Source organism: Amblyomma mixtum, chromosome 5 (assembly GCF_055824585.1).
Source record: "Amblyomma mixtum isolate Tamu chromosome 5, ASM5582458v1, whole genome shotgun sequence".
Classification (NCBI taxonomy): Eukaryota; Metazoa; Arthropoda; class Arachnida; order Ixodida; family Ixodidae; genus Amblyomma; species Amblyomma mixtum.
Window position 1 is genome coordinate 98,833,546 of NC_143016.1, and position 13,523 is coordinate 98,847,068.

Below are 13,523 nucleotides of genomic sequence, written 5' to 3' on the forward strand. Positions count from 1 at the left end.
GGCCTTCGTCGGGAACGAACACATGTTACGTCGTCCCATACAGCCGAACCCGTCGCGGTGGCTCAGTGGTTACGGCGCTCGGCTGCCGACCCGAAAGACGCGGGTTCGATCCCGGCCGCGGCGGCCGAATTTCGATGGAGGCGAAATTCTAGAGGCCCGTGTACTGTGCGATGTCAGTGCACGTTAAAGAACCCCAGGTGGTCAAAATTTCCGGAGCCCTTCACTACGGCGTCCCTCATAACCCGAGTCGCTTTGAGACGTTAAAACCCAAAACACCAAACCATACAGCCGTATGCAGGTCCATACTTGAGGCCATGGCGGCTTGCGTGGGGTCCGGGCGGGTCGCTGTAGTTAGCGATTGCCTCGAATACTACTTCGTGCACCTCAGTAACCCTGTAGTGTATGCTGTCGCTCAGCACGTTGAGTCACGCCTCATGGTCACACTACGCACAACTCTGCTGATGGATAAAAGGCTGCATAGCGAGCAGCGATATCCTCTATGCCTTCTTTTATAATCACAGCCACCTGTGTGCGCGTCGTCGCTTGATGTAGACGTCGATCGCACGGTTTAACTCAAAGTTTCTCCGAAGCGAAGTCGCCATGCTGTCGACATCGACTGCCACTTTGGCTACCGGGCTACATGCATGCAGTCGACGCTGCAGCGTGAATAACAGGCGCGGTGCAATAACCATTCCCTTACGTTTAGCGCCGGCAGGTACACGTATTGACGGATATATATAGACATAGTCATTGGAAACTTACAGATGCGGCACCTCGTCACGCACAGCATGCACAGCACAAATAGCACAAGCAGCAACCGCAGCAAACGCAGCACACGCAGCACAAATCATAACCGTTTTCAGGCTGGCATTCGCAAAATGTTGTCGCGACTGAAGGAAGGATGAAAACGAAAGTGCATGGGCCTGCGCACTGACTCGAGCTGAGCCACAATCACTGCCACGTGCAGATAGACAGTTGAAAAGATGCTAGAGGAAAGACTGAAAGAAGAGACGCGCGTCGCAACAACCGCGTCCGCTGAAGCGACGGCGCCGGTTGTAACTGATACCCCCTGACCCCTCAGTTCAGCATTCGGAAACACACTTCTCAAGATGTTATGCAGTGCATTGGCTGTAGCTGTTTCTGGTCGCGTTTAAACCAGAGGCGATCGCGTACCGAACACGCATAACCAAATGGATTTTCCCGCATTTCGCACGTCACACTGACCGAACTAGCACACCTTGGTTCTGCGGGCTGGGGCGATGAATCCTTGGCTCCAGCTGCTCGCTTCCATCGACAGCGTTCCCCTTGCTGTTCCATCTGACGAGCCCGATGCTCCTCTGTTCGCGCACGTTGAGAACGGTAGTGGCTGTGTCGGAAGCGTTTACGGTAATCTTAAGCGAAGGCAGCTCCAGTGACTCTACAGGCAGTTAAGTTCTGATGCCGATGCTCGGTTTGACCGCGAGGCCTACCAGCTTCGCGTTCTGCTTCACGTGCTGCTGGGTTCTGCCGTTGTCGACACTTTCACGCGAACCAGCACGCTGAATATCGGCTGCCGAAGGTCCAGCGTGAGTCATGAAGCAATGCTATTGTTGTTATAACTGAAGTAAGAATGGAAAGGAAATTGCACGGGCTGACACACTGGCTCGAGCTAAGCCACAATCGCTGCCACGTGCAGACAGAGGAGAGTTCAAAGAGAAGTGAGAGGGAAGATTGAAAGAAGAGACGCGCGTTGCAAAAACGCGTCCTACGAAGCTACGAAGGACAGCACACAGCTATTGCGCGGAACATATATTCTTTTCTTTTCTCGCGACACCCGCTTGTGGCATGTGCTCATGGCACACTGCACATGCCGTCACTGCTTCCTAAACCATCGCTGTGCATTCAGCGAACGCCCGTGATAGCCGACAGGCTGACCTTGGCTGTGCTGCGACCTAAGTGATGGTCATCGCGGGTGAAAACTGGTTTTTGAGGAAAGGAAATGGCGCAGTAACTGCCTCACATATTTCGGTGGGCACCCGAACCACGCCGTAAGGGAAGGGAGGAAGGAGGGATAGAAAGAAGAAAGGAAGAAAGAGGTGCCGTAGTGGAGGGTTCCGGATTAGCTTCGACCATCTGGAGACCTTTCACGTGCACTGACGTCGTACAGCAAACTGGCCCTTTTGCGTTTCGCCTGCATCGAAACGCGGCCGCCGCGGCCTGGTTCGAACTTGGTAGCGGGTTCGATCTTGGTAGTTCACGAAATTTCTATCATTACGACGACAGACATGGAATGGGTAAGAATGATATCTAGATACTTTCATACACTTAAACTGCGAGTTTTAGTGTATTTCGCAATTAACAGGGGCAAAGCTAAAAGATCCAGCTTTGACCAGTCAATCGAGCTTGATTTTTGTTGCGGAAGCAACACTGCGCTAGGTGTGAGCGATTTCGAGCAGCCCCGGAGAGCCCCAGCTGCGCATGCGCGAGGACCGAGTGACGTCAGAGCAGCGCGGAGCCGCCCCCGACTCCTCCGCTGCGCGGGTGACTCAGAGGTGCCGTCGCTGCTGCGTCAGCAGTGCATTGGATGGATGGATGGAAAAAACTTTATTGTCAATAAATTGGTGTTCTTGACCCTTACGGGTCACTGGGCGCCGTGGTCGATCCTTGGTCCAGGATGCCGCACTTGACTGCTGCCATCGTGGCTCGGCGCACAAGGAATCGTTGCGCTTCCTCGTCCTCGCTGGCCGCAAGTGCTCCCACTGCATCACACTCGGATTTATTCTTGGCTCTAAGTCTGCCTTAGGGCAGGTCCATGTGATATGTTCTGATGAAATAACTTTATTTGCACCCGTCAAGGAATCAGAGGGCGAAAAAGGGGCGATATTGCCTTGACCGCCGTCATCTTCCTCCCCTTTCAGCAGGCTGGGATCCCTTGGGATTCAGCGGTGTCCAGGGCCAGACGGATGACTTTTTGTTCTTCTTCTTTCTGGCTGGCCATTAAAGCCTCCCAGGACTCTATATTCCTGTCTGGTTCGTTGTGCCTAAGGCATGTCCACACCATGTGGATCATGTCTGCTATTTCATTACACTGTTTACACCTCGGGTCTTGGATCGCCGGATGCCATCTGCTTAGTGCGAGTGGGTTCGGAAAAACTCCCGCCTGTAACTTTCTCCATATGACCTCTTCCTTTTTGCTGAGGCCCTTGCATCCTCCAGGTAGTGTCTGTCTTCCTAATCTGTAATGGCTAAGAATATCTTGGTACGTGTTCAGCTCCTCGTCCCTCTGAAGGGGCTCTCTGCTCGATGAGACCGCATTGGGGTCCCGGTGTGTGAGTCCTCGGGCCAATGCGTGCGCTGTCTCGTTTCCCCGGAGGCCCTCGTGGGCCGGAGTCCAAACAAGGTTAATTAGTTCTGCCGGTGTCGGGCCGGCAGTCAGAATTTTGACTGCTTCGACAGATACCCTGCCTGCGTTGTAGTTGCGGATAGCCGATTTGGAATCTGTTATAATCACCCTGACATTCCGTGTAGGTTTACCCTGACACCACGGACATTCGTCTGCATATTGTGTAGGGAAAATCTTGTGTAGTTTGTGCAGGTGTGGGTAGGTACCAGTTTGTAGTCTGCGCCAGTCTACCGCCTCCTCTTTGGTGAGCCTTTTGTGTGGGGCTGCGTAGCGTTTCCGCTGACCCCTGTAATGATCGAGTATATCTGAGTACGTGGGGGTAACTGGGTCAAAGGTGCCTGTGGTGCAAAGTGCTGAGTCTGCTCGGTTGACGTATCCTCGAGCTAACTCGTCTGCTGCCACGTTGCCCCTCATCACCTCATGTCCCGGAACCCACACTATACTATGTTTAGTGTTTTTGTGTCTTCTCGTCGTGTGTAGAATATGATTGGCGATGCTGTCGATCCTGCCTCTTGTGTAGTTTCTACATGCTTGTTTGGAATCCGTCACTATAGTGAGGTTGTGTCCTGTTGCGTTGCCGTGCGATATTGCCAGAGCAATGGCGGCTTCTTCAGCTGCTTCTATGTTTGGGTTGTTTATCGTTGCGCTGGTTATTTCTTGCCCTCCTTCGTCTGTTACAACGGCGATCGTTTTGCGTTGGTATCGGTACTTTGCTGCGTCCGTGTAGACTACGTTGGGATTGTCGCTGAGTTCCCTGGTGAGTGCTCGGACTCTGGCTTGTCGTCTTTCATGATGTAAATTCGGATCCATGTGTCGGGGTATTGGTCTTACCCGGATGTTGTTTTTGTCTTCATTATTTATCTGTTCCTTGTCTCTTTGTGTACCTAGAGGTAGCCGTAATTTCTCCAGTAGGTGTCTTCCCGTTCAGGTTTTAGTGAGTCTGTCTAATTGCGCACTACGTTGCGCTTCTCGTAGTTCGTCGAAGGTGTTTGATACTCCCAGGGCCATTAGTTTTTCGGTTAATGTGGACATTGGAAGTCTGAGCGCCGTTTTGTGCGCTTTGCGTAGTATGGCGTCGATTTGTAGAGTCTCTTGCTTGTTTAGTTCGTGGTAGGGGAGGCTGTACGTAACCCTGCTCGTGACGACGCTGTCTATGAGTCTTAGGGTGTCCTGTTCTCTCATCCCCTTCTTTCTACTGCTGATTCTTCGCACGATTTCATTACCCAATAAAGTCTCTTTCCTCCTTCCTTCGCACGATTCTGGCGACTTGCTCTGTTGTGTTCTTAATAGAGGCAATGGTTTTGCTACATCGTCCTGTGTTTTGCAGCCACATTTCAAGTACCCTGACTTCCGTTTTCTCAGGTATTGTCTCGTTTCCGGGTTTCAAGGTGATTTGGGAGTCGTATTTTCGTGTACCTTTTCTGATTCTTACGTATTCTGATTTTTCTGCTGAGCACGATAATCCTCTGGCCCTGGCGTATTGTTCAGTATGGTCGATCGCTCTTTGTAGCCGCTCTTGTTTAGCTGCTAGGGAGCCTGTGGTTGTCCATATTGTTATGTCATCTGCATACATTGCGTAGCTGATGTTCTCTATTTCGTCCAGTACTTTCGTGAGTCCTATCATCGCTATGTTGAATAGCAGCGGTGATATTACTGAGCAGTGCATTCTCCAGGAGGAGTGGCGTCACGCGGCGCAAAGCTGCAACGCTGGGGCCACCGCCGACTCCTCCGCTACGCGGGTGACTCAGAGGTGCCGTCGCCGCTGCGCCAGCAGTGCATTCTCCAGGAGGAGTGACGTCGCACGGCGAACAGCTGCGGCGCTGGGGCCATCGCCGACTCCTCCGCTACGCGGGTGACTCTGAGGTGCCGTCGTCGCTGCGCAAGCAGTGCATTCTCCAGGAGGAGTGACGTCGCACGGCGAACAGCTGCGGCGCTGGGGCCATCGCCGACTCCTCCGCTACGCGGGTGACTCTGAGGTGCCGTCGCCGCTGCGCCAGCAGTGCATTCTCCAGGAGGAGTGACGTCGCACGGCGAACAGCTGCGGCGCTGGGGCCATCGCCGACTCCTCCGCTACGCGGGTGACTCAGAGGTGCCGTCGCCGCTGCGCCAGCAGTGCATTCTCCAGGAGGAGTGACGTCGCACGGCGAACAGCTGCGGCGCTGGGGCCATCGCCGACTCCTCCGCTACGCGGGTGACTCAGAGGTGCCGTCGCCGCTGCGCCAGCAGTGCATTCTCCAGGAGGAGTGACGTCGCACGGCGAACAGCTGCGGCGCTGGGGCCATCGCCGACTCCTCCGCTACGCGGGTGACTCAGAGGTGCCGTCGCCGCTGCGCCAGCAGTGCATTCTCCAGGAGGAGTGACGTCGCACGGCGAACAGCTGCGGCGCTGGGGCCATCGCCGACTCCTCCGCTACGCGGGTGACTCAGAGGTGCCGTCGCCGCTGCGCCAGCAGTGCATTCTCCAGGAGGAGTGACGTCGCACGGCGAACAGCTGCGGCGCTGGGGCCATCGCCGACTCCTCCGCTACGCGGGTGACTCTGAGGTGCCGTCGTCGCTGCGCCAGCAGTGCATTCTCCAGGAGGAGTGACGTCGCACGGCGAACAGCTGCGGCGCTGGGGCCATCGCCGACTCCTCCGCTACGCGGGTGACTCAGAGGTGCCGTCGCCGCTGCGCAAGCAGTGCATTCTCCAGGAGGAGTGACGTCACACGGCGAACAGCTGCGGCGCTGGGGCCCTCGCCGACTCCTCCGCTACGCGGGTGACTCTGAGGTGCCGTCGCCGCTGCGCAAGCAGTGCATTCTCCAGGAGGAGTGACGTCGCACGGCGAACAGCTGCGGCGCTGGGGCCCTCGCCGACTCCTCCGCTACGCGGGTGACTCTGAGGTGCCGTCGCCGCTGCGCAAGCAGTGCATTCTCCAGGAGGAGTGACGTCGCACGGCGAACAGCTGCGGCGCTGGGGCCCTCGCCGACTCCTCCGCTACGCGGGTGACTCAGAGGTGCCGTCGCCGCTGCGCCAGCAGTGCATTCTCCAGGAGGAGTGACGTCGCACGGCGAACAGCTGCGGCGCTGGGGCCATCGCCGACTCCTCCGCTACGCGGGTGACTCAGAGGTGCCGTCGCCGCTGCGCAAGCAGTGCATTCTCCAGGAGGAGTGACGTCGCACGGCGAACAGCTGCGGCGCTGGGGCCATCGCCGACTCCTCCGCTACGCGGGTGACTCTGAGGTGCCGTCGTCGCTGCGCCAGCAGTGCATTCTCCAGGAGGAGTGACGTCGCACGGCGAACAGCTGCGGCGCTGGGGCCCTCGCCGACTCCTCCGCTACGCGGGTGACTCAGAGGTGCCGTCGCCGCTGCGCAAGCAGTGCATTCTCCAGGAGGAGTGACGTCGCACGGCGAACAGCTGCGGCGCTGGGGCCATCGCCGACTCCTCCGCTACGCGGGTGACTCTGAGGTGCCGTCGCCGCTGCGCAAGCAGTGCATTCTCCAGGAGGAGTGACGTCGCACGGCGAACAGCTGCGGCGCTGGGGCCATCGCCGACTCCTCCGCTACGCGGGTGACTCTGAGGTGCCGTCGTCGCTGCGCCAGCAGTGCATTCTCCAGGAGGAGTGACGTCGCACGGCGAACAGCTGCGGCGCTGGGGCCCTCGCCGACTCCTCCGCTACGCGGGTGACTCAGAGGTGCCGTCGCCGCTGCGCAAGCAGTGCATTCTCCAGGAGGAGTGACGTCGCACGGCGAACAGCTGCGGCGCTGGGGCCATCGCCGACTCCTCCGCTACGCGGGTGACTCAGAGGTGCCGTCGCCGCTGCGCAAGCAGTGCATTCTCCAGGAGGAGTGACGTCGCACGGCGAACAGCTGCGGCGCTGGGGCCATCGCCGACTCCTCCGCTACGCGGGTGACTCTGAGGTGCCGTCGTCGCTGCGCCAGCAGTGCATTCTCCAGGAGGAGTGACGTCGCACGGCGAACAGCTGCGGCGCTGGGGCCCTCGCCGACTCCTCCGCTACGCGGGTGACTCAGAGGTGCCGTCGCCGCTGCGCAAGCAGTGCATTCTCCAGGAGGAGTGACGTCGCACGGCGAACAGCTGCGGCGCTGGGGCCATCGCCGACTCCTCCGCTACGCGGGTGACTCTGAGGTGCCGTCGTCGCTGCGCCAGCAGTGCATTCTCCAGGAGGAGTGACGTCGCACGGCGAACAGCTGCGGCGCTGGGGCCATCGCCGACTCCTCCGCTACGCGGGTTACTCAGAGGTGCCGTCGCCGCTGCGCAAGCAGTGCATTCTCCAGGAGGAGTGACGTCGCACGGCGAACAGCTGCGGCGCTGGGGCCCTCGCCGACTCCTCCGCTACGCGGGTGACTCTGAGGTGCCGTCGTCGCTGCGCAAGCAGTGCATTCTCCAGGAGGAGTGACGTCGCACGGCGAACAGCTGCGGCGCTGGGGCCATCGCCGACTCCTCCGCTACGCGGGTGACTCTGAGGTGCCGTCGCCGCTGCGCAAGCAGTGCATTCTCCAGGAGGAGTGACGTCGCACGGCGAACAGCTGCGGCGCTGGGGCCCTCGCCGACTCCTCCGCTACGCGGGTGACTCTGAGGTGCCGTCGCCGCTGCGCAAGCAGTGCATTCTCCAGGAGGAGTGACGTCGCACGGCGAACAGCTGCGGCGCTGGGGCCATCGCCGACTCCTCCGCTACGCGGGTGACTCTGAGGTGCCGTCGCCGCTGCGCAAGCAGTGCATTCTCCAGGAGGAGTGACGTCGCACGGCGAACAGCTGCGGCGCTGGGGCCCTCGCCGACTCCTCCGCTACGCGGGTGACTCTGAGGTGCCGTCGCCGCTGCGCAAGCAGTGCATTCTCCAGGAGGAGTGACGTCGCACGGCGAACAGCTGCGGCGCTGGGGCCATCGCCGACTCCTCTGCTACACGGGTGACTCTGAGGTGCCGTCGCCGCTGCGCAAGCAGTGCATTCTCCAGGAGGAGTGACGTCGCACGGCGAACAGCTGCGGCGCTGGGGCCCTCGCCGACTCCTCCGCTACGCGGGTGACTCTGAGGTGCCGTCGCCGCTGCGCAAGCAGTGCATTCTCCAGGAGGAGTGACGTCGCACGGCGAACAGCTGCGGCGCTGGGGCCCTCGCCGACTCCTCCGCTACGCGGGTGACTCTGAGGTGCCGTCGCCGCTGCGCAAGCAGTGCATTCTCCAGGAGGAGTGACGTCGCACGGCGAACAGCTGCGGCGCTGGGGCCATCGCCGACTCCTCCGCTACGCGGGTGACTCTGAGGTGCCGTCGTCACTGTGCCAGCAGTGCATTCTCCAGGAGGAGTGATGTCACATGGCAACAGCTGCGGCGCTGGGGCCATCGCCGACTCCTCCGCTACGCGGGTGACTCAGAGGTGCCGTCGCCGCTGCGCCAGCAGTGCATTCTCCAGGAGGAGTGACGTCTCATGGCAACAGCTGCGGCGCTGGGGCCACCCCCGACTTCTCCGCTACGCGGGTGACTCAGAGGTGCCGTCGCCGCTGCGCGAGCAGTGCATTCTCCAGGAGGAGTGAGGTCACACGGCGCACAGCTGCGGCGCTAAGGCCACCGCCGACTCCTCCGCTACGCGGGTGACTCGGAGGTGCCGCCGCCGCTGCGATTGCCGCGCCGTTGCTTCCGCAATTCTACTCAGGATGACCATTGGTCCAACCGCAGCCAATTTTTATTCTTACTTCCCACATTGTCTATTTCAAGTTAGCGTGCCACCTGCTGAATGGACCGAGATCTGAACTGTTATGGACAGCATGATAGTTACTTATGTTTGGTTGGTTTGGTTTATGGGGTTTAACGTCCCAAAGCAACTAAGGCTATGAGAGACGCCGTAGTGGAGGGCTCCGGAAATTTCGACCACCTGGGGTTCTTTAACGTGCACTGACAACGCACAGTACACGGGCCTCTAGAATTTCTCCTCCAAAGAAATTCTAGCCGCCGCGGCCGGGATCGAACCCGCGTCTTTCGGGTTAGCAGCCGAGCACCATAACCGCTTAGCCACCGCGGCGGCGTTACTTATGTTAAGACACCTTGAAAGGGTGGATACAATATACATACACACGATGCTTATAATGACCTCGAATGCCAATGACATGGAGTTATAACACGATATGAATTCGCAAGAAATGTGGTGTCAAAGATTTAAGAGCTCTTAGGACTTAGTTTCACCGTTAATTGCCTACGGTGTTTGCTAATAACCTTTAGAGAAGAGTTGACCCCCTTCCGAACATAAGATCTGCTCCCTTTCGCGTGATTTACGATCCCATGTTCATCGCGCGTCGTTTTCTTTCTATTCAATCTTTGTAAGGCGTTTCTTTAACTGACAACCTAAATCCTTTTCCTTCGGCTCCATCATCGCTAGAGTATCTGCAATATCTGCTTATTTCCGTTATTGTACTACTGAGCCCAAAACTCCCTTGATGTATACCTTAACTCTGCCAATATTACGCACAGCTACCCTACCCCTTATTTCAGTTTCGCATTATGTGGTTATTACGACTGTGCTCCCGGCTCTATAACAGCAGTGGTTGCAGCCGTTAGGAATGAGAAGACAGGATGTCTCCTGCTCTTAGCAGAGGGACAGTTGACCTGGCTTTCCCTTCTGACGAGAATTTTAACCCAGAACAGTGGGACCCAACCCTTTTTATGCAATGAAACTTTCTCAATAACAAAAAAAAAACACTTAGGCAATCCTCGGCGGATCGTTTGAATGCATTAGCAGGCAAACATTCGTTATATCCAAGGTGGTGGTACACTTATGTTCGTTATATCGGAGTTGGCATTCTAAGGTTCGCTATATCCGAGGTAGTAGTACACTAAGTTCGTATAGGTAATATACTAAGCGCGTTCGTAACCTGGTGAGCAGGTTGCCACCTGCCACTGACTACTGACAGACGGCCGTCGCGTACTGTAACCTCTTTAATGCTAACGCATTAATAAATCAGTCATTTCAAACTGGGAGTGGAATGGTACGCACTCCTGGGAGTTGATGGCCCTGCGGCGGGCCCTGTAGAGCGTGTTGCGCAGCCTCTCGTAGCTGGGAACGTGTTGCGGGTGGGCGGCGGCCGCCTCCTCGCGGTAGATCTGCGCCAGGCTTTTGGAGACGTCGAGGCGCGCCTTGCGGCGCAGCTTGGACTTGACCAGCTCGAGCGCGTTGCGCTGCGCATCGGCCTCGTGGTTGTGCACCGTGGGGCGGGCGCCGGCCACCAGGCAGCCGCCCAGGGTCACCACGCGGCCCGGGCAGCGCTCGAGCGACGCCGACTTGTACCTGCACGCGCGCGCTCAGGCTCCTGCAAACGGACAACGAAAATCACGCCGCGGACACGTGTTTCATCCCACATCTCCTTGCAACTAATGACGTAAAGGCTACGGGCGCGAGGCGGGGTCGCTTCCAAAAGTGTGTGCTTAGCTCGTGACACCGCACATGGGGAAGCTGTCGCCTCTTCCGCTCCACTGCAAGAAGGTGCAAGATGAAGGAAAGTTACCTGGAAGAGCCTTTTCTATAACCAGAGCTCAGCTAGTTGGATAAATTATAAATTCTTCTCTGCATATTTCAAAAGAACAATCGTAAAAGCAAAGAAGGAATAGAATCAAAACTTAAATACGTATATCCCAAAGGCTCTGTGTAGGTTCGGGGAGCACAATGAGAATTATCTGGCCTCCCACAACACAAAATCAATAGTGTTGTCTCCTCAGGAGGCTAAGCAAAACCTGGAACGGATTGCTCAGGGACTGGATTTATGTTTCCAGATGCAATGAAGGGAACCTTTATTCACCACCCCCAGCTCGGACTGTACCGAGGTAAAAGTCGGAGCTCCTGCGAATTGTTTCCTCAATGTAGTCTGCTGTCCCGGTATATGATGGTGTCACTGTCGCCATGCTGAAGATTTTAGCAGTTTTTGGCGCTAGAGTTCACAAATGACCTTCTCAGTACTGTAAATGCTTAATTGGAGACAACATGGATTCCATAGTCGGATGATTCCGAAAAGAATTTTACTTTTGAGTCGCCTCTGTGGCTCAGCGGTTATGGTGCTCGGCTGCTGACCCGAAAGACGCAGGTTCGATCCCGACCGCGGCGGTCGAATTTCGATGGAGGCGAAATTCTAGAGGCCCGTGTACTGTGCGATGTCAGTGCATGTTAAAGAACCCCAGGTGCTCGAAATTTCCGGGGCCCTTCACTACGGCGTCTATCATAGCTTGAGTTGCTTTGGGACGTTAAACCGCCATAAAACATTTTAAATTTAACCATCGCACGCATCAAAACTGGTTATGCGGAAAGGAATCAGCCGGTAGACACCACCTGCTAGGTGGTGTTTAGGGGGATTTGCCTATCTCCACCTGTCAAACGTGCCCCTCTCTGTTACAGGCGCCAACCGTCTAGTTGCCCGATACACAAGAGATTTCGCTCTCTAACCAGGTTCAACAGTGGTTAAACCACAGCTAATTTTTAGAGCGAGAACTTTACTCCTCGGGGTAAAACTTCCAATTTTGATGTGGATGGGCCTTCAATGCCTCACAAGGTCAAACGGAACCTAACTGCTTGGTAGTGTGGCCCAAGCTGTAGTAGTATGACTGGTTTGGTTTTATGGGGTTTAACGTCCCAAAGCGACTAAGGCTATAAGAGACGCCGTAGTGGAGGGCTCCGGAAATTTGGACCACCTGGGGTTCTTTAACGTGCACTGACATCGCACAGTACACGGGCCTCTAGAATTTCTCCTACAAAGAAATTCCAGCCGCCGCGGCCGGGATCGAACCCGCGTATGACTATCCAACATATATCCGCTAGTTTCCGTATTCCCTTGCTCGAAACCATGAATTTTCAGCAATTAACCTACCCTTGGAATGTCCGGTCGTGTATATCAGGGCTGTGTGAGGCGTCACTTAATGACGCTTTTGCGGTGCAGAATCCCCCGCCAAATTTTGTATCTTTGTTGATGCGAGTTCGCGACGGCAAACCTTTGTGACACGTGCGGAGAAGATGAATAAATAGAACATTGCCTCCTCTTTTGTCTGCTGTTTGCATTCCAGAAAAAGACTTATTCGGAAGTCCCTCTCTCGAGGTTAGGGCCTTCTATGTCACTCCAAATTTTTTTGTTCGGTTCGAGGGTCAAGGGACTCGCGTTAAGTAGCGTTTGTGGATACCTTCACGACTATTTTATTGCAACTGGAAGGTTCCCTTGTTAACTCTACAAAATTCTTCAACGTGTTTAAAAATTCTGCAATATTTTTCTTCGTTCGTCTATTTTAAACCTTTTTCTTTCATTATTATTTTTCACGCGAGGCGGATGCGCACGTTGCGCGTTGAGAGAGTTTCTACTACCCGATAGGGTTCGTCGAGAACAGTTGGTGGTGCTCGTGCATGGCCTATCATGTCGGAGAGTATACGCGGATTTTGCGCGCCGTGTCAGTTTGTAGCAGCGCCACCGCCTAGAACGTTTTCTACTTGTAAGAGAGCATCTTATATGGTGAGTAGCCCCCTTCCTTTATGCATCTACTGGGGGACACGTATAGTACGTCAGCCACTCCAAATGAGGTTGTCCCAGCTTCGCCGTGCCGTTGATATGCCGTCGTCTTTCAGGGATGCATCGACGCAAATGTCCTCCTCATCTTGTTCCCTATCAGCGGCCGAGTGTCGTTTTAGCTGAAGCCGTGTCGTCCTGTGTGCTCTGCGTGGAGCCGTAGACGTCTGCAGCTGCCGAGGTTCGGACGAAGCCAGAGTGGTGCCGGCTGGCCGTCATAATCGACCGGGAGCGAAGAGCTGGCGGTCCCAGCGTTCCAAGGCTCGGCCTTGTGTCATGCAAGTACTGAGACTGCGTGTTACATGTCTGGTTGCTGTTTCTTCAATGATGTTGTGTATAGGAGGAAGGGCAACCGAGAGAGCCAAAACCATCGAAGACTATTATCTAAGAGAATAGCTTATCCCACTGACATTCCGTGAATGCCCGTGGGTCACTGAAACCCAGAGCAAGTGCCAACAGGAGTAGCGTTGGCGTGAACGACGGCGTTCCTCAAATTTTTATACTGGGGGGCGGGCACGCTTTGGTGCCATTTTTGAGAACTTTTCTTTTACTGTGGTTTTCGGCTAAGTAACTGGCGCAGAAACTGTCTAACTTCTCGATGGACACCTCCACCGCTCCTTGAG

The 13,523-nt window shown here is 56.0% G+C and overlaps 1 protein-coding gene across 2 annotated transcripts in view; it reads right to left on the bottom strand.

Moving 5' to 3' along the window:
• The window catches only part of fbp (fructose-1,6-bisphosphatase), a 44,119-nt gene that overhangs the window by 16,723 nt on the left and 13,873 nt on the right, over positions 1 to 13,523 (bottom strand). For both annotated transcript variants that reach the window (XM_089545673.1, XM_089545672.1), the window contains exon 2: positions 10,359 to 10,649. In XM_089545673.1, the coding sequence (XP_089401799.1) occupies positions 10,359 to 10,649 (291 nt within the window). The remainder of the gene's footprint in view (positions 1 to 10,358; positions 10,650 to 13,523) is intronic.